At 37.0% G+C, this 26,170-nt stretch overlaps 1 protein-coding gene and 2 long non-coding RNA genes across 5 annotated transcripts in view; 2 read left to right on the top strand and 1 right to left on the bottom strand.

Annotated features, from left to right (window-relative positions):
* Positions 1 to 9,975, top strand: part of LOC137043518 (uncharacterized) — a 339,081-nt gene extending 329,106 nt beyond the window's left edge. The window contains exon 4 of the long non-coding RNA XR_010898507.1: positions 9,674 to 9,975. This is a non-coding gene — a long non-coding RNA (uncharacterized lncRNA). The remainder of the gene's footprint in view (positions 1 to 9,673) is intronic.
* A 2,634-nt stretch (positions 9,976 to 12,609) lies between these two features.
* LOC137042958 (uncharacterized) lies at positions 12,610 to 19,023 on the bottom strand. Its single transcript, XR_010898397.1, has 2 exons — positions 18,329 to 19,023; positions 12,610 to 13,024 (listed from the first exon to the last, which is right to left on the bottom strand). It is a non-coding gene; the product is annotated as an uncharacterized lncRNA (long non-coding RNA).
* Positions 17,646 to 25,887, top strand: nr2f2 (nuclear receptor subfamily 2, group F, member 2). 3 transcript variants are annotated; one of them, XM_067418923.1, is made up of 3 exons: positions 17,646 to 17,934; positions 22,733 to 23,260; positions 25,006 to 25,887. In XM_067418923.1, the coding sequence occupies exons 1-3, from the start codon at positions 17,895 to 17,897 to the stop codon at positions 25,278 to 25,280; spliced, it is 843 nt and encodes a 280-aa protein (XP_067275024.1). In that variant the 5' UTR covers positions 17,646 to 17,894; the 3' UTR covers positions 25,281 to 25,887. The 3 variants fall into 3 exon arrangements, with proteins under 3 accessions (XP_067275024.1, XP_067275022.1, XP_067275023.1); XM_067418921.1 differs by lacking the exon at positions 17,646 to 17,934 and adding an exon at positions 20,461 to 21,710 and having other exon boundaries at positions 22,715 to 23,260; XM_067418922.1 differs by lacking the exon at positions 17,646 to 17,934 and adding an exon at positions 20,468 to 21,710.
* Positions 25,888 to 26,170: the final 283 nt, after the last annotated feature.

The raw sequence follows: 26,170 nt of genomic DNA, 5'->3' as shown, positions 1-26,170 counted from the left end.
GTCAAAAATTCCCATGAACACAGACTTAAACCTTGTGGAAAGCCTTCCCAGAAGAGTTGAAGGTGTTAACACTCCATATTAAACCCTTCGGATTAAGAATGGGGTCATTAAAGTTCATGTGCAGGTAAAGGTAGCCGTCTCAAAACTTTTGCCAAAAGCATATATATATGTATTTGATTGTTATTGTAGAGTTTATTACAAGGCAAATCTAACCATAACAATTGTTTTAGAATGCCATTTGGTGTCGCATGCGCCAGTGGTCTGCATAGTTCTTAATACCAACAGTAACCATGACCCGATGATGGTGGCCACAGAGGTAACAGTTCACTGTAAGGTCATACTCCTCCTATCCCTTTTCTTTTCAAGTACTAGATGTAGTTCCCACAAGCCTTGCACTAAATATGCTTCATAATGTATGTTTTCATGCATCTGGCCCAATAAGTTGTTGGATAATTGATATATTGATTGGTTATGTCATCATGTGTTGGTATAGAAGCTGTCATGTGGATGGCAGAACAATTCACGGGCCCCATTGTTCATTCATCAGTGCCCCTGATCGGGCCCATGTCTTGGTTAGCTGCAGGCCAGCCAGATAAGCATCAGTAGATGATTGGGCGCACACATTCTTAACATGGCTGACCCGTGACATCTTGGGGGCAGTCGGAGAGTCTGTCATTATGTGTACAATGCACGGCTTTCTTCCTTCTTATCTTTGCCGATGACATTGAGAGTTTTCGCATTAACTCATTAACGACAAGACTCATCATTACAGGGATCAAGTAGAGGGAGGGGGGGGGGCAGGGTGTGTCTCTGAGTGGGTGACACTTGGCATGGAGGAATGTAGGCTCAGTCCAATCCTTCTTTTCACTCTCTCTCTCTCTCTCTGCCTTTGATATGAGTGTTAGTGATTGAGGGATGGGCCAGGCTTAGAAAGGATACAAGTGACCTTTTTTTGTGGTGCACAAGCCAATGCTGAATAAATGAAACTTAAACACAGACTCACAGTTGCTAACTACCAGCGCTTGCCCCATCTGGAGAAAATGTTAGTCTGGATGACATATAAGTTCAGAAAATGATCTCTTAAGCTTCAGAGGTCCTTCACTCGAGGGTTTTTTGCTGCCAGGAGCTTATGAAGGCCAGAGTGTTTGGCCTTTGCTCGTAGCTAACAGTGCCAAGGCCTTGACTCTTGTGGTTTGCCTCTGTCAAACACAGCATTGCAGAGTGTGGCTCTGTGGAAAAACTCAGCTATGCCGTCCTGTTTCTTGATCCATTAACGCTTTCAACATAGTTATATAGAGGAGAAGAAGAAGAAAAAACCTGGGGATGGGGGAGACGAAAAACTGTCTGGGAAAGATTGATAGCTTTGCTCTGTGGTTCAATTGTAAATTAGAATGCAAGTCCCTCTGGGATACAAGGGCTCTATTTGTGATTAAGAAAAAAGGCTTCATAACTGAGAGATAGAGAAAAAGTTTGCTCCCTCTTACACACGGGCAATTAGCTTGATGAAATGGCCCTCACTGTTTTGTGCCCTGGATATGGAAACTGATATTATAATAATGGGGCTGACTGGTTGTTCTGTTATTTTCACCTTGAGTCGTACAGGAGGAGGCGTTGTGGTGTACACAAAAGCATTGTCTTGTATAACACCACAATCCCAGACCCCTGGAGAGCCCCAGATCCGCAGATACGATGCAAAGTGAGGTGACACGAGAAACAAAGCAGACTCTCGTAAGTGATGAAGGTACAGGAGTGAGCTTAGCAAGCTTGTTGCCAGCATGACAAAGTGATAAAGAACTTTTATATGGCTCATAGAAATAATGGTTAAGTGTGAGTTTGGAGTCTTGGCACTGTACCTACCCACAGCATGAGTCTCACCTTCCTCAATTTCTTCTGCTTTCTCATGCAAGGCAGGGAGACATTAAAAGTTATGATCTGTTTTTATATGGCGACGTGATTTTATCAGGTATTGTTGTTTTTCTTCATGCCTCTTCACACCTGTCTCCACTTGTTTGCATTTGGAGCAGTCTAAAGTGTTTGAGATCCTTATTTGGGTTGGCTTTGGCCTAAATAATTAACTGCCATCTGTAACTTATGCATTCTGCTGAAATGTGCTGACATCTGCAAAATAAAACCACACTTTATCAAACAGCGTTTAGACTCATATGAAGAGAAAGCAAAGTTCAACGATTTTGGTTCCGGTGCCAATTATTTTGGATAAATACAGCCCAATAACTGGCCCTAACTCCTATAAAAAAAAATAGTAATCAAGCAAAAGTAACATTTTTCATTAATATTAATAAAATGGGCCACTACTGACAAAACACATAATGTGCTGTATGCTTTTAATTCTCTTAACCGACTCATTAGAGCCGTTCATTTGTTAGTCAACCTACACGAGTCGTGCTAAAATCTATTGATCCAGATATTCATTCTGGATTCAGACTACAGTAGTTGTGTATGTTTGTGATTCACTAAAAAGAGGTGTCTCATAAGAGTCATTCTGTAATGCGGCACAAACAGTGCTGTCCAAAATTTCATGCTGTACATTCAGATATTGTGGCGCCACCTAATAATAGTGCAGAAAACTGACTGCGTCCAAAATCGTATACTCTCTTTAGTACGTTAAATGAGTAATTACTTTGCAACCGCTTAAAAAGTATGCCCTATATGGTATGAATGTAATCCAGATGTATTTTGTCCGCCATGTTTGTCATTCTCATGTGACTTACAGTGGTAAGCAGATGTAGCCTTATGCTCAGACTGGTAACCTGAAGGTTGCGGGTTCGATTCTCAATACCGGCAGGAAATTACTGAGGTTCAGCAAGCACCTAACTTCACAAATATCTGCCCACAGTTCCAGGTGTGTGTGTGTCCACAGTGTGCAGTATGTATGTGTGTATTTACTACTCACTGCTCCTAATGTGTGCACACTGTCTTGGATGGGTTAAATGCAAAGGATAAATCCTGAGTATGTGTTATCATGGCCTTCATGTCACTTTCACTTTACCAACATCAACTTTGCTTCAATGCCATTTATAAAATCCTCTCCTGTGGCCTCATGGGATAGTAAAGTGCCCACTGTATGCTTACTTTGTAGGTCACATGTAGGTAATCCAGTTGCCTATACACTGCAAAAATAATTTTCATGATTTATCACTACTTTTTATCATTTATCAAATCAACTTAATTAATGTGGTTCAGATAACATCATATTTTGAGTTTCTGTGTATTAAACCAATATCCTTTGTTGTATTAACCAAACATTTTAATTTCACTGAATTTAAAATTTTAAGGCAACCAGGTAACTACCTTTGTGTAAACTAACAATAGTTTTACAATAATTAACACTGTAACAAATTATAGGATCAATAAGTTATGACAACATATGTTTTTAGTTAATAATAACTCACCAAAATAAGTTAAGCAATTTCAGCTTTTTAATTTGTTATACAAGATTCAACTCAAAACTGTAATTCTATTTAATGTAAATTGTAAATAGTGAGTTGAAATGACTTGTACTTGCTTTTAACTGAAAGATATAAGGCAGCAACTGAACTTAAGTTATTAAGTTGATTTTTAAAAATAAATACAATTAAGTTGATTTTTTTTGTATGTGTACACTGTAAAAATTTTTTTAAAAATAAGTTACCTGGTTGCCTTAAAATTTTGAGTTCATTGAAATTATAAATTTGAGTTAATACAATGAACATTTTTGAGAATCGACAGGATTTCGTATGCATATTGGGTAATTGTGTGCGTTTTATTGTGTCTGATGACGCAGTGAAACATGCAACATAGTGCTGTTTTCATGATTTATCAAATTTTTTATGTGGTTCAAATACAATAATATTTTGAGTTTCTATTAATTAAACCATTTTCCTTCATTGTATCAACTCAAATATTATAAGGTAACCAGTTTACTTACTTTTTTAAGTTAAACCAACAATATTTTTTTTACAGTGTACTGTGAATTCGGACACTTCTTTAGTCACATATGGTTTTTCCACCTACTGTATGTAGGGAAGTGTGCGATTTTGGATGCAGCCCATGTCACATTGATTTAGAATGATGTCCCATCCCCATCAGCAGAAGAATACAATTGCGTGAACCGCTCCAGTATTTTTATTACTCATACAGTTCTAGACTTAACAACTGAAGAACTTTGGTTCTAATTGTTTTTATGTCATAAATCGTTTGTAATCTGGCCACCTCATTTTTCGCTGGAACCCCCTGGGCCCCTATAAACAGAGGAAAGATGAGAACTGATCGTCAGTTGAAGGTTTAGCTCCTGCGTCTCAAATCGATTCCGCAGGCATAAGGAAGGGGCAGTACAGCGCACAATTGTTTTGAGGAGACGTGCAGTGAAGCGGAATTCTGTGGCAATGTGAGTGTAACATAAGTGCATTGCTAACACATGGCTGTATTCCTAGAGATGTCAGAGGGGATCTGCTTTCATGAAAGGGAGTGAGAGAGAAGGATCTAATGTGGAAGTAATTACATGTGAGAGAGTCACTGTGATGGAATGCAATACAATGTTTTCCATTTGCAGGTCAATGCCCAAAGTTACATAGTGTTGTAGATATGCTAGCACCAGCCTCTTGTTTTATCACATTTTTGAAGTGTGAGCCTGCACATTTATTCTGATAGAAGAGCCTGGATTCTATCATATATTTATGGATTTTAATATACAAGTTTAAATTTTTTAAAACGTATTAATTGTTTTCATGTATCATATTAAAATGACACTTGAGTTTTAGCCATGCACGCAATATCAAACCACTAGCCAGTGTTTAACTTGTATACTTCACAAGTAGATAATATTTGTCGCTGACACCTGAGTTCATTATTCGAGGAAGCTGACAAAGTAAAAAGAGACCTTATTCATGCAAAATGCAAACATACCCAGCTAATAAGGTCATTTCACTGTTTACCCTAGATATTGCTGACGTCCCAGGTGTTCATTATGTAGAGTGAAATTTCATTAGTATCAATCCTACCTGCAATTCAAGTCAGGGCTTATGTGTAGTTAAAGGGGGGTTGACAAGTTCAGCAATTGTCTGACACAGGTATATAGGAATGGTATGAATCTGAGCACTTTTGTAGCATGATGCTACACATGGGAAAGAAGAAAAAAACAAGAAAAAAGGATAAAACATGGTGTAGCAGCCGCACCCATGTCAGCAGTGTTCCACTGCTTATGTTTCATTCATAAAGAAAAGTCTAGACTGACCTGGGCCAAACAGACACCCTATACTCAATTATCCAATGCTCTCAAAAAAAGAATGAAACAGGAAAAGCTTCAGACATAAGTTACATAAGGGATTATAATTTTTTTGTGTCTGCACAATTTACACAAAAGGTATGTAATCTGGCCCTCTTCATACGTCCCCGTGGTGTCCACGGATCCAGATAGAAGTGTCAGCCATGCTGAGGGAGAGATTAGCCGGTGCATGACCTGATGTGTTAGGACTTCCAAGAGCAGTAATGAGTGCCGCCGATCAGTGAGTGTTTTAGGTCAGACTGCAACGTCTAAACTGATCATTCCAGTCTAATGAGCTTTGGTGACTTTGATGTAATGGTCCAGCTGATTCAGTGCGCTAGCTGCACCGCACAGATTAAGGTCACGTCGTATTCTGGAATGTTGCTAAACAGTGCAATTATAGGTCTCTTTTTGAGGCATCTGCCTTGTAAGCTTAGACCTTGTTTGTGGGGTCAGACCTGTTGGAGCCTTTAATGCGACAGCTCTGTGTTCAAGAGGGGATTCAATTCTGTCAAGCTCACGTAAAGGTTCTGTAGGCAATTTCGGAGAGGCAATAGCAAGCTAGCTTTGAAAGTATCCCACCCTATCTTCAGAACGTCTCCAAAGCTATGCCTCCCTCCAAAAGACATGCAGAGTCTGCACAGGGTTACGCAACTTACCTCGTGTCTCAAAGCACATAGCGTAATGATGAATGTAAACCGCTTACAGAGCTCTCTGCAGCGTTGATGTTGTCGACATATAAATGTATAAATCCGATTCTGAGTAGTTTTGATCCAGGAGGAACTGTAAAAGACAACTGCTGTTTGTTTGGTGCTCGATGACTCTGCAAAGCCTTACAGAACGTGCCGATGGCGTGTGATGTCTACGTGAGCAGGGTGCGCGGAGTTATGGAAATACATATGTTGGCAGGCAGGTATTATTGAATTCGGACCTAATGCAATTACTGTGACTACTTTGTTTTTTCTTCCACGGAAGATATATGTATATGTTTTAATTTTTAGACCACTTCTATTATTGATTACTATCAGGATTTGATGAATGTTCAACCAGAATAAATTCCCTACACTACCTTTAATATTCCTCCAGTGGTGTGCTTTTCTCATCAATCTGTTACGTTGAACATTCTGAATAGGGAAGACAACTTTTTTTGGCATTATATTTTCTTTTCTTTTGTTCTTCTTTGTTTTGTTTTTTTTAAATGATCAGCAACTGTCAAATAAAGACAAAAATGCTTATTGATTTGTATTATTTGAATACATTTTTACTTGTTACACAAACTCCATCTCCACATCTACTCTGAGTTTGGCTCGATTTAACGTGCATTTGGGATTGCAACATGCGGCAAGAACATGCCCCATACTTGTAACAAGAAGCGCTCATTAACAAAAGAGAACTTTTAGGTTCTCCTTGTGGTTTTCCGCCCAAAATAAAAGTTCAGTGAATAAATAATAATAATTCTTATTTAAAGTTTTTATTATATAGCCATGTTTGCCTAAATAGGCCTTTATCACTGTCCACGTTAGTAGGACTACGTTAGTAAAGGAATTTCCACCCTGCATTGTCACTGGACAGATGCCAGTTTTGAGAAGAACATTTAAATAATTTAGTTGAACTTAATAAATGTCAATATTTAAAATTGTTTATATAGACTTGCATGGTACCTTACCATGTTATGTCATCTTTTTTTACTGTGTAACATTATCTGAGAGACGTGATTGTCAGCATACTGTCAGAGAAATCATCAGACTGATTTAGTTAAATGATTAATGTTATTTTTGTTTATTTTTGCATTATATTGCCACCTGTTGTTGTCTACATTATAATGCCCAATCACTGCACTTAAACACGGAGGATCTGACTTGTTTACAATGATCAAATCAGATATTTTTGAATAACCATCTGGGCTGTAAATATTCCTTCATTTAAGTAACTTCAATTTGAATAAATAATTTACATCAAAAAAGTATGTACATTAAAATTGCAAAGATTATTGTTTCTCTTAAACCTTTCATTTGATCCCCTGAAATAGACTTTAGTCATAATGAATATGATTTATGATTTGTCTAATTCTAATGCACTTTAATGTTATATGTTGTGTTGTATTCTTGCAGTTCTGCAATAAAATAAGGACAAAATGGCTTCCCCTTAAAATCACGAAATATGCGTTGAAATATTATTACACCTTTTTTCTGTTTCACAATACTCAAAATAGTGATTTAAAACTGAAGTTGGTGTCTTTTTACTAGAATTATCTGTGCTGAATTTGACATAAGTCACTACAATGCATATCATGGCATTGTAGTGACTTATGTCAAATTCAGCACAGATAATGGGCATATGATACAGACTATCGGAAGGTTGTTGTTGTTTTTTTGCGATCCTACTTTGAACATGGAAATGTGATAACGTTCTCCTGTGCTGCTCTACAAACAAGCAAAGCAAACCTAGATATCGTTTTTATTTATTTTTTATTTTTTTAAATCACAATCCCGTTTTTCCCTTTAAATCAGCCTCAGCTCACAGTATATTGTAGTATGCAATTTCAAATGCACCCCTAGTTTCATTCTGCCCTTTTTTTAAAGCTTACATACTTAAGTTAATTCATTCATTAATCAGTAACTAAAATGATTTAAATGCTGTAGTTCCATTGTATATTAAGGCATTTAAAAGACATAGGAATCCCATGGAACCATAAAAGTTACTCTTTGTGTAGGAAGTCCACACTGCAGGGCTCTTTGAGGTGAACCACAGATTTAATTTTCTGAAACCAAAGCAAAAGATATTACATTATGTGCTACAATGTTCAACTGTTGCCTGGAGAGCTATCATTTATCCTTGTAGAGATTTACCGGCTCACTATCGCTGTCTGTGGACTGACATCGCATTGTGTCGTGTGGAAATTATGGTTAATGTTCCTGTGCGTTTATAAATATAATGCTACAGGCGTAACTTGTGTTACATTATAACTGAATAAATGTTGAACTGAAAAGTAATGCTTACTGTCAAGCTGAACAAAAGCAGTGTTCTTAGTTTGTTTTCAAGCTGTGAAACACGGCAGAAAAGCTGGTTTCTTTTTCAAACAATACCGAGTAGTATTTTAACCAGTAATACACAGTGTTTCCTTGACATGTTGTAAGCATTGACCCAGTGCCCTCTCTCTCTCTGACATTCACACCTCTAACTCTTGTTGAATGGAATGCAGATGCTTTTGTTTGCAACTTACCATATGGGCAGAGACTCGTAGTGAAGCCGCAACGCAAAGTTAAGGTGAAAATGTGTTAAATGGTGTCTCCTTAAAACGAACCATCAATGTATAAAAACCTCAAAAGTTTGGTACATCTGGCAGTGTTTTGAGATAATGCAGAAATTTGACTGATACATTTCTTTATATTGTTTTGTCTGTCGCATTGTCCACACCTTGCTTCAGGCACTTAGCATATTAAACCTTCTGTATTATGGCCTTTAAAGGTGTGTGTGTGCACACATACCTAGACCTTTTAAACTAAGGTCAAAGAACATTTTTATTTTTTTAAATTGCTTTTTAAATCACAATCACAATATTTTCCTTTAAATCAGTCTAAGCACACAGTATATATGTAGTATGCAATTTCAAATGCACCCCTAGTTTTAATCTGCCCTTTTGTTAAAGATTGCATGCTTAAGTTCATTAATTTCTATTCACAGTAACTAAAATGATTTATATGCTGTAGTTCCATTGTATATTAAAAGACAGGAATCACATGGAACCATAAAAGTTACTCTTTGTGTAGGAAGTCCACACTGCAGGGCTCCTTGAGGTGAACCACAGATTTAATTTTCTGAAACCAAAGCAAAATATATTACATTAAGTGCTACAACTTTAAAGGTGTGTGTGCACACATACCTGGACCTATTAAACTAATGTCAAAGGCTGTTGGGTATCATTAAGCACTTACATGTTAAGAAGATCTAAATGGGCAAATAAAAACAGTTTTTTACACATTATTGAATGTTACATACAACACCAGAAATGTCTTTCTTGGATTATGATTCTATAATATCATCACGCTCCCTCCACAGAGTGACATTAGAGCAAGTTTGTTCATGTTGAAACTCAAACCACTGCACAGAATAAAAACACAGATACGAAAGTGTTAAATTCATCATCTGCCAGGACGGGAGGAACTAGAACTGAGCTCTGTACTCTGTAAGATGCTATTTAATAAGAAGCTATTGAGATAAGTTAGCCTTACTTTGCCTTAAAGACAAAAAAGCTCCACTTAGTAAAGATATAGCCTACCGATCGTAAAGTCCACAAATGTTTCCCCTTCAAATGAAAATGTAAATATTTTCAGAGCTCAATGAAAATCATTAAACCATGATGTTATTTTTGTCACCTGTATCAAAATGAACTAGTGTCCTGTATTTCTTCAGGGCAAGAGGAAGCAGGGTTGTGCTCGGTTGTTGGGACCAAACAGCCCTTAATGGAGGTGACAAAACAAACGTCCTTAGAGGAAACTTCAAGAGCCCGTTACATGAGTACTTCGGGGCCTGCAGCTGAAGTTTACCCGGACGCCGCTTCTTTCAGGGGCCTCGCGTAAACATTACACTCTCTGTCTGGGTAATTGATCCCAAATCTTGTTTGACAACGTTTTTTCACTGCAGACACTTCACATGCTTCCTGAACATAGCTGAGCTTTTTTGGCCGTGTTGCAAATACCACAACAACTCAGCACTCATTAAATCTTGTGCTGAGTGTTCTCTGCCTTACAACTGCCTGTGTGTGTGTGTGTGTGTGTGTGTGTGTGTGTGTGTGTGTGTGTGTGTGTTGGGGGGGGTGTTCATTTTTCGCGCTCGCTCGATTTGCTGTCTCCCTTATGTGTTTCTTAGAGTTGTGCTATAACACATAAATTATGTATATTACTTGACTTAACTTTAAAAAGTGAGCAAACCCATCGCCTTACAATTATTAGGTAATAAACTTCATGCGTAATTGAAAAAATATTACTTGACAACTCCACATAACTTATTTTTTTCAATTACGCATGAAGTTTATTAACTTCATTTAAGTTAAGTCAACTGATCACTTTTTACAGTGTGTATAGGCTATGAATGTATTTACTAACACTTACCAACTTGATCAACTACATTAGTTAACATGAACTATAAATAAAAAATACTTCTGTGGCATTTATTAATCTTAGTTTATGTTATTGTCAACATTTACTACTACGTTTAAATAAAAAAAATCTAAGTTGTATCTGTTATTATTACCTAATGGACTTAAGATAATGTACTAACAATCAACAGTACACACACACACACACACTGTTGGGTAGTAACTGATAATGTAATCAGATTACAAAAATGAAGTACTTGTAATTAATACAATTTTGAAATGCATATAATCGGGTTACAGTTGCTTTTTTAATAATTATATGATTACATATTATCCACACAATCCACAGTCAATTATTCATAATTTATTGATTCACCCCAATTCTTTTTTTTACTCTTTCTAAAAAAAATCCTTTTTTCGAAAAAATCCTATTGTTTAGCTTTGACTATATTCACAATAAAAACTAGCCATGTAAATTTCATGAAAATCATGTAAATACCTTTGTGATGCTTCTAAATGTTGGGGGCAAAAGCACTTCTCAGGGACATGTATGAGATGAATCATTATGGAAGTTACTAAACACTGCTGATGTATAATGTCTTCATTATATCCTGCGACCTTCTTTATTAATCTGGACAAAAATATTTTAAAACTGTAAAACTCATCGTGTTTATTACTGTTTGCTCTTGTAATGCAGTAATCCACAAACTTTTTTTGTGAGACGAAACCAAAAATATTTACTTGCAGAACCCTGAGATTTAAAATTAATTTTTCAATAATCTAATAACACATCAACAGATAAACAATAATTTGCTTTTCATAAACTCGCAATCCCCCTGCAGTTCTTTTATTAATGTATTTAATGTTGTTGTATTTAATAACAAAAAAAAAGGTTAATGTTTTCTTTTCTTTCTTTCTTTCTTTTTTTCTTTTTTATAATAATCCCATTTAAATCTAAGTGATAAATGTGTTAGGTAAAAAGTAATCAAAAAGTAGTCCTAAAATGAGTAATCTAGATGGCATTACTAATAACTACAATTTGCATCATATTATTTGTAATCGGTAACAGACTACAATTTGCAAATAATTTTCCTAGCACACTTGCCTGTAGTCTATATAAAGGATTTTGGATTAAGCGACAGGATTTGCATTTAGTTAGTGTTTGATATTTAGCACAGATTAATTATTGCCTTTTTCCCTCAGCATTATCTTTTAAATATATGGTAAATAAGTAGTATTAGTTGTTTGTGTATATGGATAAATTAATTTAGTAATGTCCAAATTGAAAATTGTAATTCTTGGCCCTACTGTTGATCAGCATTGCATCTGCTGTTGTTTCTTTAACCTTAAAGACTAAATTATTCACATTATTTTGATTGGCAGAGACAAGATCCTCTGTGATGACAATAACATTATCCATGCAGTTTTTGATTGTTTTTAAAGTCTTCTTTAGTCCTGGGGAAAGTGGCATTAGCAGTTCAATCATTTGGTTCACTGCATGTGCCACTGCAAACATGATTTACTTTAAAAGTTGAATAAATAAACTTTATTTTGGTAAAAGACTACACAAGCGTGCCTATATATAAGGCCGTGCACACACTCAAAGACTTCCATGTGAAGACTTGAGGCTTTAATTGAAGGAATCTTTTTTTTTTTTTTTTTTTTTTGTACATTTCCAAACATTTGTTTTATACACCTTTCATATAGCATGTGAGATATAAGTGCAAATGCAAACGACTTAAAAAAGACTTAACCATGTCTCAGTGTCCATGTCCCACATTAGAAAACAAGCTGCTTTCAATTACAGACAGCAAGCATCTGAATCTCTTTCTCTCTCCCTTCTGTCTTTTCCATCTCTTTTCTTCAGCTTTGGCTCTTTGATTATTTTTGAAAACATTTATATTCCCTAATAACTTGGGTTTAGTCTGGTGGCCAGTGATTAAATCCAGACTGGTTTAGTGAATGCAGAAGAGTGTATGTGGAAAATAATATCTATCTATAATTGTTCACAACAGCTAAGAAATGGAAACTTGGTCATTTTTGTAATAAAAATGTCAGTTACAGCTCCACATTGAATGAAGATTTAGAGCTGTAAGACCAATGTTTGTAAATTCACATTTTCACTAAAACTTTGTATTTAAATTTGGAATGCTGTAGACATCATAAGAAAGGTATGAGGAGGAATGAAGACATATCCATAGAAGATTAGATGTGTGCTAGATTCTTATTTAATAATAACAAACAACATGCATACAGGACCCATGTTTATTTTCTTAAGAATTACTGTACAGTTAATAATGAAACAATAATGTTCTTTCTACAGTGTTGCTTTAATCATACATCATAACAGTATGTGCAGAATGATAATACGTACACAGTTGATTTCAAGCAGTTGGTTGTTGGCTGACCAATGATCCTTTTGCCTATAAAAGAATACAGGTTAGTTGCTCCAGTAGCTCAAAAGCACACATTAAGGCCTACCTTCCCCGCGTTGTCATTGTGGGATCTTTGCGTGACGTTCCTCCTCCCATCATGCATTTGGTGTTGATGTCACCGCTCGACATTCTTGGGTTCCCACCGTCCGTGGCCGTGTCCTCTGCCCTCGTCACAGTCCTGCGGAGGTCTGAGACAATGCACAGCTAGCCTGCCAGAACGCCGTAATCAACCTATAGTTTCAGACAGTTGATTAGATTCAATGTAAAAAAGAAACACTAATAACATAAATGATTTGCATCACACTTTATTATCGCACAGGGTTTTTGACTTTGATGTGATGTGGAAAATAGAAGTTTGGCATTCAGTCTAAGAAGAGATTATTGAAACAAATGAAGCTTTCGCTGTTTAAATTGACACTATAATCCATCATTGGAGAATCGAACTTTGTGCTCTATCATGATTCTGCCGGCTTCTTAGATTGGCCCTTAGGGCAAACAGAAATAGACAGGGAGAAGGTAACCTGCACCAATTGAATGAATCAATCAAACAGACACACACACACACACACTTACAGCTAGGTATTTTTGATAAGAATTTAATTGTCAATAATGTCATTAAATATATATATCTACACTAAATGAATGTTTTTTGTTTTGTTTGTTTTTTTGGGAAAATTTGTTGATCCTCGTTTATTGTCAGATTTAACCATGAGATTATTTTAATTATAGCCCAGATATTACAGCCTCTCATTTGAATCTGTGACCCTTCAAATAATGACTTAATCTTGATATTTAGTCATGATTCCATGACAGGAATATTTATAATTGTATAAAAGTTGTATCCATACCATGCATACAACAATCCACCCAACCGAATTCAAAAAGCAATAATCATATCAAAATCTTCACTCATAATGAAATACTGCCTGTTAAAGATTGGCTGCATGTGGCAAACAATTTCCAAAATCCCGTATCACATAGTGCGGGTGCATTATATCATATTAATGACAGAAGCAAAAATAAATAAAAAATACACTAAAAGTGTATGGCCCTTTATCTATGGTTATTCCTCTTTTGCTATACCTGTGTAATCTCTATAAAGTTAATTTAGTAACACTTTATTTTACAGTGTCCTTGTTACATATGGTGCATGCTACTTACCATAGTAATAACAGTAAATTATGCATAATCGCATGCAACTAACCCTCAACAGAACCCTACTCCTACCCTAACCCTATAGTAACTGCATTATAGCTAATTAATATTACTCGATACTTAAATATATAATGACACTTAAATACAGGTCATATGAGTATCACTTCAGTCTGGCTGCACTCTGTAAGAAATAATAAAAGGACATTGAAAGATTTTCCCACACCGTTACATTTTGAAGTCTCGGCTATATGGGCGTATACCTCCATAAGATCTTTTTTCATGGACTGTGGCAACAATTGGTCCATATTCTTATCCTAAAGAGTGAAATACATAGGGAGAACTTTATGTCCTGTGAAGAAGCTTTAAGTCCTCTGAATTCCCAGGGCAATGGTGTTGTTTTAAGACTAAAGGTAATGCTGAACAAATTACACCATATTTGGGCACAGAGCCAGGCTTCTGTAGAGAATAAAACCATAATCCTATTCAATTTGCCCGTAACCGATATGAGATTTTCTTCAATGAGTTGGAAGAATATGTCAAGGGGAGTTTTTTAGATCTTTTTAAATGACACACAATAAAAACGGCTGGATTGCGTGAGAAAATACTTCAGAAGTTTTCTGTATTATTTTGGATTAATCTTCTCCCTTTTTAGTAGTAAAGTATAAACTAGTGCCAGCGGGCATAATCTGTGTTTGCTTAATTGAAAGTTCAGACCACATAAACATATTTAGAAACATATTTACTTTATGAAAACTTTATTTAACAGTGTCTTTGTTGTAGTTATAACTATAAATGATACATTATTACTTGCAACTAACCCTAAACCAACCCCTATTCCTAACCCTAACCTTATATACAAGTACATGTAGTTAATTATTATTACTAAGTACATAAATGTATAATTGCACTATAACACAGACACCTTAAAATAAAGTGTAACCGAAACATTCCATGCTATCTGTCAAGTCTTTTTCTGTGACTGTATTAAAGGAACTTTCACTTTATGTTCCTTCTGCTTAATTAGTTTACAATAAGATACAATAAATAATATGTTCAGTAGTTTTATGAATATTTTTGTTGATTATCCTCCTGTTTACGCTACTAATAGCCAATTAGAAATATTATTACACATTTCAAAGCAAGAAATGTAGATGTGCACACATTGTATTCCAAGTGTAATCAGTCTGAAATAAATGAATAATGCTTTCTTTAGGTCTAATAAAATAAATAAAAACGGCTAATTTGCAATCGCTAATTTATTTGCCAAAAGAATTGTAATTGCTAATTACTGCGAAATATCAAAAAAGGCTTCACCGTCACAACAGATGTGCTATAGACTGCAACCACACCAGCTGACAGGTCTATTACTTGCTCGTTTGGACAGGTTTTAAACCGCAGCGTCTGATCCGGTGGTTTTCAATCCTTCATGAGAGAGGAGAGACGTACAAAATGTGCAGTGCTATGACTTCACAGGAACACACTGATCTGATCGACCCTAACACATGCATGCCAACAGCGATAATAATAGTAATAATAATAATAAAAGTAAAAAAAAAAAAAAAAATATATATATATATATATATATATATATATATATATATATATATATATATATATATATATATATATATATATATATATATATATATATATATATATATATATATATAAAAAATGATTAAGCAGTGTTGCGTCTTGGTGTATTATGATAATCCTGTAGACTATGTCAGCTCTTCCTTAGCCGATGCATCCATTTAACTGTAATGTATGGATAATGTAGCCTGTGGACTTTGTTAGGTTTTCTGTAATAATAGCTATTTCAGAAGGTGAGTCATATTTATGCATTTCTGACTTCTGATCATCATCCGGCTTAATCAGGCTCCCCGTGTTGATTAGCCTGGTTAACCTTTGCTCCGTGCTGGGTCCGCAAGGGTTAATCAGGCCGGGATCTCGGTGACCCGAGGGTCAGATTCCCTCTATCTCATGCTTGAAGGATACGGTGGAGGCAGCGATAAGATTAGGGTGAACTTTCCTCTTCCAAACCATCAAAGCGCAATAGACACCTGCGCCTGAACCTGCGCTCGCAACGCTTTTGAGAATGACCATGTCTTGTCCGTGACTCAATACGAGCAATGTAAACGTAGCCTTTTTTTAATTTGTATTTTTTATGTTTTTTTTTATTTTATTTTTTTTATGATATAACATTTCATATTTTATTTAATCAAATAGAGTTTATGTTTCTTTTAAGGTTTAATATGACAGAGGTTTGCTGCGGTTTGGCTACGAAATGTCTATCGATTTAATCGCGTATAACTCCCCTTCCAGCAGTCACATCTTACACACTCCTGTCCCAGCGTGCGTACTTTATTTTACCAACAATAATAAAGTGATTTGCCCCTTTCTTCGCGTCCCAGCCATGGAAAATCGTTAAAGATCCTGCTATTTGTGTGTGATCAGTAAATATTTAGTGTAGTGTCTCGTCCTAATCGATGGAGGTCCCGATGGGGGAGCTCTATTGTGTGTGTGGACGCTTGCTGAGCTCTGTGTGTGAGGACTCTTTCTTGTGCAGTGCGTTTTACAATGATAAATGTACCAGGACGACTTTGGTTGCACTTTAGTGATCAACATCAAGTTGCTTGAAAACGGCTTTCTTCCAAGGTTCCTCAAGCACGTTCAGCTTTATTTGGATGCGCAAAGACATTTATTTATCCCATTCGGTTGCTTTAGTGGCTTTTGCTTTTATTTTGTGTTCTTTCAAGGGGTGGAACAAATAACCTAGTCAATATAACTGGTATTTGAATGAAAGGTAGCTTACGTCATTGAATTAGATAGTTATGCAAGGTGTGCAAATTTAAGTTCTCCGTTTTACCAACGCCTACTAATGTATTTCAATGTTTTTATTCGTTGGATTGTTGGTGTATAGACTTTAAATCACTGAGATATCTATCTATCTATCTATCTATCTATCTATCTATCTATCTATCTATCTATCTATCTATCTATCTATCTATCTATCTATCTATCTATCTATCTATCTATTGTTCGATTATCCATCAGTGGGTATATGTTTGACGTTCTATTAATTAGCTGCTATCCTCAACCTTGACTCTCCTTTGTATAACTATAGTTGACTTAGCAGAATAGACTATTAAAGTGCCCTGTACACACAGAAACTCTTAAAACCTATCAGACTGACTGAATTACTTTACTTGAACCATAATTGTCTACTCTATGGCAATTTGACGTCACTCGTGAATGCAGAGTATAGACGTCAGTAGGGGTTTCTGAAGTGCTGTTAGCATTGTTTTGTTTTTTTCAGACACCAGAATAAGTATCAAACCCTTATTGATATGATGTTCTTATGTGCCTTATTGTAGCCTCTTCATGAACTTAAGGACATAATAAAAACAATATTTACGATTTATTGCGACAATTATCGAAATTCATTGATCTAGTAAAGTCCTCACATTATACTTAACCATTGAAAAGACGACAAAGGCATATCACTGTTACTAGTTTGCACATAAACAGACAGGTGTCTCTCCTGACTTCACCCCCTCCCTCTCACTATCACAGCCCACACAAAGCAGCTGCACTAAGGAGGCTTTTTACCTTCTGTGGAAAGAAAAAGACGCACAGGAGCATTCTGTCTTTTTTGTTTTCTCTTCTTTTTTTCCAAAAAAAAAAAAAAAAAAAAATCTCCATCTTCAAAGTCATCAACACGACTGTCCTTCTATTAGGATATGCACTAAATACTAACATGTGATTCAAGCGCCGCAGAAAAGTTTGATTTTGCTTGTCGGGTTGTCTTTTTTTTCTCCCTATAAAGTTTCAGTAATCATTCAAATAAACAGAGCGCCGCATTTTTGTGTAGGTATAAATCCGTCAGTGGAGCGTTAATTCGCACAGAAAGAGAAGACTAAGTGTATTTTTCATTTAGGAGAGGATGCATCACGGGGAAGAAGAATCAACATCATATGCATTTGGTATGTTTATTGTTGGGAATCAAATCTTACTCAGCATGTACATATCAACTGGAATATGTTAAAGTGAACATGGTTGCTTCTTGTGTTGTGAATTCATTCGCAATATTTATTAAAAAAATATTTAAAAATGGGTATTGTATCCAGAGCAAGCGGAACCATTTCTCCATTTAGGCTATACTAACTAATCACCGCAAGTTATACGTAGCTATTATTATTTTTTCTTTCTTTTTGGTCTTTGTTAGATTATTTTGCTGCTATTTAAAAAGTGATGCTGGTGTATTGCATGCATGTCTGTCTGCGTCTTTGCTAGTCTTGCTTTAAAGAAGCAAAAAGATAGACAAATGCGAGACGTCCGTGACTTTGCGAGATAAAGTGTGAAAATATTAACACTCACCTTGATCTTGGGGTAAAATCCACTTTGCATCTGTACGCTATAATTGAGTTCTGCGGTATTGCTTTCGGCTGTCTTGTTCACATAGCCTACTGGCTTTTGAATGGTCGGAGATGAGGCACGGTGCTCACTTTTGATCGTATCAATAAACTGGTCAAAATTAACCGAAACGCTGCGATACTCCCGTGCGTGAACAACACTGAGGCGAAAATGTGTGGTAGAGATTTACAAACGCACCTCTGCAATGTCCAAGTCAATTAGAAGGAAAATCTCAAAAGCATTAATCAGATTAAAATAGGCGCATGTTACTCTGGTGTATGTGAGAGGCGAGCGCCCGATGTAGTTTCCATTTAAGATGGCTCTTCCACCTTAAAGAGCGATTTCAGGCAGAGATAATCCAAACGCTAGGGGGCGCCCATATACTGCTGTACTTCCAGTCTTCAGCATTTTTCCTCCGAGGCAGCATATGCAGTGATTTAGCACTGTACGTTTTTCAGTGGACCCAACTCCGACAACCCCTGATGATAGAGAAAGTAGACTTCAACAAGCGAGCTTTAAAAAAGTGCTCTGACTTATAACCCGGGGAGTGAAAAGGGAGACACCTCATTTGACCACCCCGAGGCTCCCAGAGAACATCTATGGCAATTAACATAAGACTCCTGGGCTTCTGCTTTCTCAATGAGCATCATTATTATCTTATGTTTGCATGTTTGATTTTTTTTTTCTTCTTTTTTTTACTCTATGTTTTTTTTGTTTTTAAACCCAATGATCAGTTGGAGGAAGCTATGGAATATGTTATTAACTTCAATGAGTAGCCTAAGATCTGTAGCCTAATATGTCAAGGCCATAAAAACAGTGATCCTAATATTATCTTTTGTTGTATGAGAATGAATGCTGCATTGCTACATAAACAGCATAGTGTATTGAAAGCCAGATAAATTCATAAATCATTGCATAGGCCTATAATAATGATAAGTTACGACTAATATCCATTATTGTTAGAACTAAGCTGCATGTGCGATGCGGCAATTGGTGCTAGTTTCCGTAAGCATAATGTAAATTGTGTTGTAAATTGTGTAGATAACTATATTAAATGACAATAATCATCATCTTTTTTTGGATTTTGGAACTAGGAGATGCTACACGTAAAGTCAGTCGACTTGCACATAAGACTTAAAGATAATATAGCCTAATAGCCTAAGTATTAGGCTACGCCAATATAATAGGTCTTTTGGACTATAATTAATGGAATGAAAGCCTATATAAAAATAGACGCAACGTAAATAAGCTATGTGAGGTATCATATTCAGAAAAAAAAAAGCAAATTGAATATTCACAGAAAAAAGCTTGCACGGATTCTGACTCTTGTTGACTGTTAATTTATTTAGTATTTTTTCTTTATTGCTTATAATGTAGTGTTTCGCATTGCCTATCTTTGACATATCTTGATTACAGTGCAAACTTATCAATAGCCTCTCGCGCATTGCTCGTTCCCCCGTGGACTGTCTCTGTTTTAAATGTATTTGTCAGTGCATTATTGACTTGATGAATTATATGCAGTTTCATGATTTATAACGAGGCGTTAATGCGGATAAATGGATTAATGGATCTGACCAAATCATCCACGGTGCGGCCGGTCTATGGAATAAATGTAGGCTAACAAAAAGGTATGCAATGCATCTAACACACATTGAAAATGTGAAATATCATAACCGAAATATCATTGTCACGGACATAATATAAGCTAATTTAGTGGTCAGATGAGAGGAAAGGTAGCCTATTATTTATTTCATTTTCTTACTGAGCTATTTAAATTAGGATAATATTGCTTTTGAAAAGCCTTGGATCTATGTAGTGTGGAAAGCGTTTATGCCCAACGTGGATTTTATTTGAAAGAAATGAAAATAACGAACACATGCATTGCGATCATTTTCCTACGAACTGTGCACTACTCTCTTTAGGACCAAGCGGCTCCTCGACCCTTATTCCTGGCTTTGGCAAAGAACCAAGTAGCACAAGTGCCGACTAGCCAATAGGGTTCAGGGGGAGGTCCGTGAGCTCTGACCAGTCAAACACAGTCACTTTCCATATATGGCAACTCATCTCCATGGTAACGTGTGCTAAGTTGCAGCAGTCGTGTCAAAGTTCACTATATAGAGAGCTCAGTGAGCTGATCAGAGAGAAAGCATTCTGCCAGCCCAGCGCCTACAAATCGCAGTCACTTCCTAACCTCCCCCTTTTTAACATATTTGATCACTTTGATTCTCTGTTCTCTCTCTTATTATTTTTACGCGCATGAAGGAGGTTCTATAGGTTGTGATCTTTTTGTTATATTATCAGTCCTGCTTGCCGGAGAGTTGACTTCATATTTGACTCGAGCACAGGCTGCAACTGCGCGCGGCTGCTAGCGCTACCTCATCTGAAGAAAAGGAAGAAGCAGCAATATTTTTTTGCCAGTTGTTGGTTTTTCTTCAAGACTTTACGCTGGAACTTCTCGCGTGTCGCAAGTATCTCTGAAAGCTGCGTGTTTCTGCGCGTCCGAACGTCGCTACACACGTGAAGTTATCTGTCCCGCTCTCTTCATATCTTCTTCCGCCGTGTTTATTTTCCATTTTTTCCTTGATGGGTTTACTGGATGGATGACTGCAAGTGCCCCTGGACTTGGCCTCTAAGAGCAAGGCTGCTATTCGGCTCGTCTTTGCTTCAGTTTTAACCAAATGCCAGGTAACGCTATTTCAGTCAAGAAATAGACTACTGTTTGCCGACGGTACGCAACTTTGAACGGACATTCAGACTCTAAGCGACCGCGCCGATCCTGAATTATTTATTTTATCTTCCTAAGTGATAAAGACACCGTGCCTCGTTGTTATTTTTTGAAACCAAAAACGGGGAACAAAAAGTTTTTTTTAACGTTGACTGATAGATATGGCAATGGTAGTGTGGAGAGGCTCCCAGGACGATGTGGCCGAGACCCAGGGCACCCTCTCATCGCAAGCCCAAGGAGGACTATCCCTTCCAACCGCTCAACCAGGCCAGCTGGGTCTGACGGCCTCTCAGGTTGCCCCTCCGACCCCTCAGACACCCGTTCAAGGACCCCCGAACAACAACACACAGTCCACCCCGACGAACCAGACGACGCAGAATCAGTCGGAAAAGCAGCAGCCACAGCATATAGAGTGCGTGGTTTGCGGGGACAAATCCAGCGGCAAACACTATGGCCAGTTCACTTGCGAGGGGTGTAAAAGCTTTTTCAAACGGAGCGTACGAAGGAACCTCACTTACACATGCCGTGCCAACAGGAATTGTCCAATTGACCAGCACCATCGCAATCAGTGTCAGTACTGCCGCCTCAAAAAATGCCTCAAAGTTGGCATGAGACGGGAAGGTATTCGGAATTTTGTTGTTTTACTGCTGTCTTTGTCTTTTGTATTTAGCCTGATTAAATCATGCATGCTACGTCCCCCTGTGTTTTGTCCCCGACTCTTCTCTCTCAGTCTGACCGACCACAGCACGCGAAGGAACCGCCTATAGCGCTCGAGACTGAGCGTTATCGCGGCGTCCTTAATGCTTGAATAACGAACAGCCAGCTATTTCGCATTTCACATGTTCGCAACGTTAAATTGATTATCACTTTTATTCGCCGACGAAAATATGGGCATTCGTGTTGCTTTTTAATAATATCACTGCAGATATGCCGTGCAGTTATGGCGAAGGAGTAGAGGCAGCGTCAAAATCACACACACGCATAGCCTACACACACACACACACACACACACACACACTAGGCTAGGGTCGGTCTCCAGATAGACCACAATAGAGATCGCTCTTCTCCAGAAGAAAAGTAAATAATAATCACTATTACGTTTTTATTGTATTTATTTGAATAAACGTTCCGCCAGGCACACAGTTCGCTCGCAGATTCTCAGTAGACAGCAGAACTGACTCGGTCGCTAGCTAAATAGGTTAAGGGTTAGCATTCATGTCTTTCTTTGTGCATGTATTCACTGGGCTCATGTTGTGAAACGTCAACACAAATTATTTGACAAGTACACTAAAAATGAAAAAAATGCCAATATCTATTTTTCTGTTGACTAAAACACAGGGTTTGACTATAATCATTGTGTGTAGTGGACGGTGCAGAACATTATTGTGAGCACAATAAGCACATAGTCTTTTAAATTGTTTCGCTAAACTGTAAAATCACAAAGGCCACTTTGATAGTTTAAAAGTTCTGCACGTGTCAAGTGGCATAGTAGTCTAATTGGTTATATGAATGCTATTGGTGTAGTTCCCTAAACAAATTGTGTGGTAACATCACACCACAAGTGAAGTAGAAACAAGGTCAAGCTATGTTTTGTTGTTGTAGAATTCAAGCATCAATATCTACAGTTTCTCTTTTTACTGCAGCCGTGCAAAGGGGACGGATGCCACCCACACAGCCACACCATGGTCAGTTCGCCTTGACAAATGGGGACCCACTGCACTGCCATTCCTACTTATCCGGATATATCTCTCTACTACTACGAGCGGAGCCCTACCCAACTTCTCGGTATGGCAGTCAATGCATGCAGCCCAACAACATCATGGGCATCGAGAACATTTGTGAACTGGCGGCCAGGATGCTGTTTAGTGCGGTAGAGTGGGCCAGGAATATTCCCTTCTTCCCAGACCTCCAAATTACCGACCAGGTTGCCCTTTTGAGGTTGACCTGGAGTGAGTTGTTTGTGCTCAACGCTGCTCAATGCTCCATGCCGCTCCATGTGGCTCCACTTCTGGCGGCGGCTGGGCTCCATGCCTCCCCCATGTCTGCGGACAGAGTGGTCGCCTTTATGGACCACATTAGGATCTTCCAAGAACAAGTAGAAAAGCTCAAAGCTTTGCATGTTGACTCTGCTGAATACAGCTGTTTAAAGGCCATCGTTTTATTCACTTCAGGTAAGTTTTCATTTTCAAAACATGTGTTTTTAATCATCTATCTTACATTTTATTGTGTGTGTGCAGTAAAGACTCCTGTAGTGTTTTGATCAAATCTAGAAAGTAGCCTACACACGTGCCAGTTTCAATTTATCTGTAAGCATTAATATTAAAACATAAACGTCATAATAGACACGTAAGTGTAGCCTAAAAAAAAATCAGTTAAGTAAATTCAAGAAAATGATTTCGTCTGGCTAAAATGCTTTAAAAGCATCGACGTATCGTCAATAGAATAGCCTACACCAGTTGTATTTAACAGAATGTATTTTAGCACTCAAATTAAATGGTGAAATAAATAATATTTCGCGGCAGACAGCAGTAGGCTACATAAAACATTTATTTATACGCGTAAAAATAATAGAAAATATACGTTCGAATATTACGTAGTTTTGATTTAAAAAAATAAAATAAATATAAATAGGCTACAAATAATGTCAGAAAATTAGCACTATCGGCTTACTAAGTCTACATTGTAGCTTTATTCATAATTTGTTGTCGCGTCACGATACATCAACATAAAATGATATTGAAGGGCAATCAATTATTTGTATTTATTTGCAATGACAGATATTAAGGATGTCATGCTCGAAGGGAGGGGGTGAGGCTGTAGGAAAGGGAAGAAAGGCCTAATGCTCCGTTTACACACATCACAGCCCAGCTTTCCACTGGAGCCGATAGTTTAAACTGATAGATATTTTCAGCTTGAGATACAACACCAATGGCTAGTTTTGTTTAATTGTCTTTTATTGTGGATAGACGACAAGATATTTCTGTGCGTTTTTAAAAGCTCACAGTTCTTCCTTGTTTTGTTAGGATGATCTAGGGATCCAAGACACATGCTGGAGTCGTTCCAGAACTGGGTCATGACCCCGACTTCCTTTCTTTATTTGTGTATAAGAGAGCTAAAGCGAAAAAGTTTTACAGATTTAATGACGAATATATTCTCTCGGTAATTTATGACTTTAGTACCAGTTGCACAATAAAGATTACCCCAGAATCCAAATATGCTCTTTTAAATTCTTTACAGATAATGTTCACTACATCAATAATCTAAATAACCAAAAATCTAAATAAAAGAATCAAAACATAAAAAAAGAGAAAAAATTAATTAATAAATAAATATTGCAAATATGCCATTTTTTAAAAGTTGATGTCATCTAGCTTTGTTGATTTACAGTCTTATACCACCTCTTGTGGATAGCTTCGAGTTTGTTGTCGTGTTCTTTAAAAACAACTTTCAGTAAGCTATTGTCTAAAAGTTTAGGACTAAACTCCGTCTATAAATGTTCTTAAATGAGATGTAATCTAGCCTAATACGCTAGCACTTTTTACGCTTTTTACATTGCCCCTCTGTGTTAATTTCTGACATAATAGTATGACCCACATGCTGCTAAATTGTCCTTTTTATGGGGATTACATGCATTTGTTACTCGTACAATGCTCACTCAATTTTATTATTTTTTTAAGACGAACAGCAAAACTCCAGAGTATTATGTTGCTCTAGTAAAGTTAGCTCGTATGTGGCACATATGATTTCTGTGCATTGCGTTAGCTTTAGCCTCTATTGTGCTGACGTAATAGCAAACTTACCGTAAATGAAATGGTAGGCTATGTGTTACTGAAGTACAACTTGCCGTTTTGTAAATGAATTGTCCAGGTGTGCTGTTAATGCAATAAACATTTGATTATCTCTCCATCCCTTATAGATGCTTGTGGCCTGTCAGATGTGGCCCATGTGGAAAGTTTGCAAGAGAAGTCCCAGTGCGCTCTGGAGGAGTACGTTCGGAGCCAGTATCCCAACCAGCCAACTCGATTTGGGAAGTTATTACTCCGCTTGCCCTCTCTCCGTACAGTCTCGTCTTCGGTCATAGAGCAATTATTTTTCGTCCGATTGGTAGGTAAAACCCCAATTGAAACCCTCATCAGGGATATGTTGCTGTCGGGGAGCAGTTTTAACTGGCCTTACATGTCGATTCAGTAGGCAGAAGGAATGATCAAAGGGGCTGTGACTACAATAGTTAGCGCTTCTTTTGTAGAAGGAAACGGCTGTTACACGAGTTTACTTTCACGAAGAAAGACTTTCATACAATGACTGTGAATTTTAAAATTGAGACATTCAGTGAAGCCTCGAAATCCAGAGATTGCTCCCTGTGTCATTCTGAACAGTTTGTTCTAATGTTTTTTGTTTGTTTGTTTGTTGTTTTTGTAATAAAATAAAATAAATACAAAAATGAAGAAATAAATAACCCACTAAAATTAACAGAAAAGAAAAGAATTTCATAATCCTTTCTGGACATCAAAACTATAAAGTGCATTTACGCGACAATTTGGAAAGATTAAGGAAGAAGAAAAAAAGTTCTTTTTCTAAATTGCTATATTGTCCTGTGTCCATGTATCTATAGCTGTTTTTGTAATTTTTTTGGTTTCTCCTTTCTGGTTCCAAACCGGCCTATGTGATTCTGTAGTATGCAGTTGTTTAATATTATTTTTTTTCTTTTCTTTTTTTTTTTTTTCTAATAACCATGACTTCTTCTAAAACAGTTCAGAATGTAAAGACGTTCTTCGAGAATTCGAGAATTAAAACTGAATCCACAGCAATATAGGCTATGCTTAATGCTGCAAGCGCACTTACCCTATTGATGTCCCTTAATGAGCAAGAATAAGGATTATTTTCATAATCAACTCACAAAATGCCAGAGCACTAGTAATGCACCATTTCATACCACTCTTCTGCCTGATATAGACGACCCCAAATCATGATCTCCCGAGAAGGATGTAGGAGCAAAACTATCATTTAGTTATATGCGCCACAAAAGTGTTCGTCTTCATTTAAAAAATAATAATAATATTTTTTTAAAAATAAAATAACAA

Source organism: Pseudorasbora parva, chromosome 16 (assembly GCF_024679245.1).
Source record: "Pseudorasbora parva isolate DD20220531a chromosome 16, ASM2467924v1, whole genome shotgun sequence".
NCBI lineage: Eukaryota > Metazoa > Chordata > Actinopteri > Cypriniformes > Gobionidae > Pseudorasbora > Pseudorasbora parva.
This window is presented reverse-complemented; position numbering and strand designations above follow the sequence as displayed.

Coding starts and splice junctions, on each gene's coding strand:
- nr2f2 (XM_067418921.1), top strand. CDS start 21,251: ATGGCAATGGTAGTGTGGAGAGGCTCCCAGGACGATGTGGCCGAGACC. Junction 21,711..22,714: donor AGTTGGCATGAGACGGGAAG/GTATTCGGAATT, acceptor CAATATCTACAG/TTTCTCTTTTTACTGCAGCC. Junction 23,261..25,005: donor CATCGTTTTATTCACTTCAG/GTAAGTTTTCAT, acceptor CATCCCTTATAG/ATGCTTGTGGCCTGTCAGAT.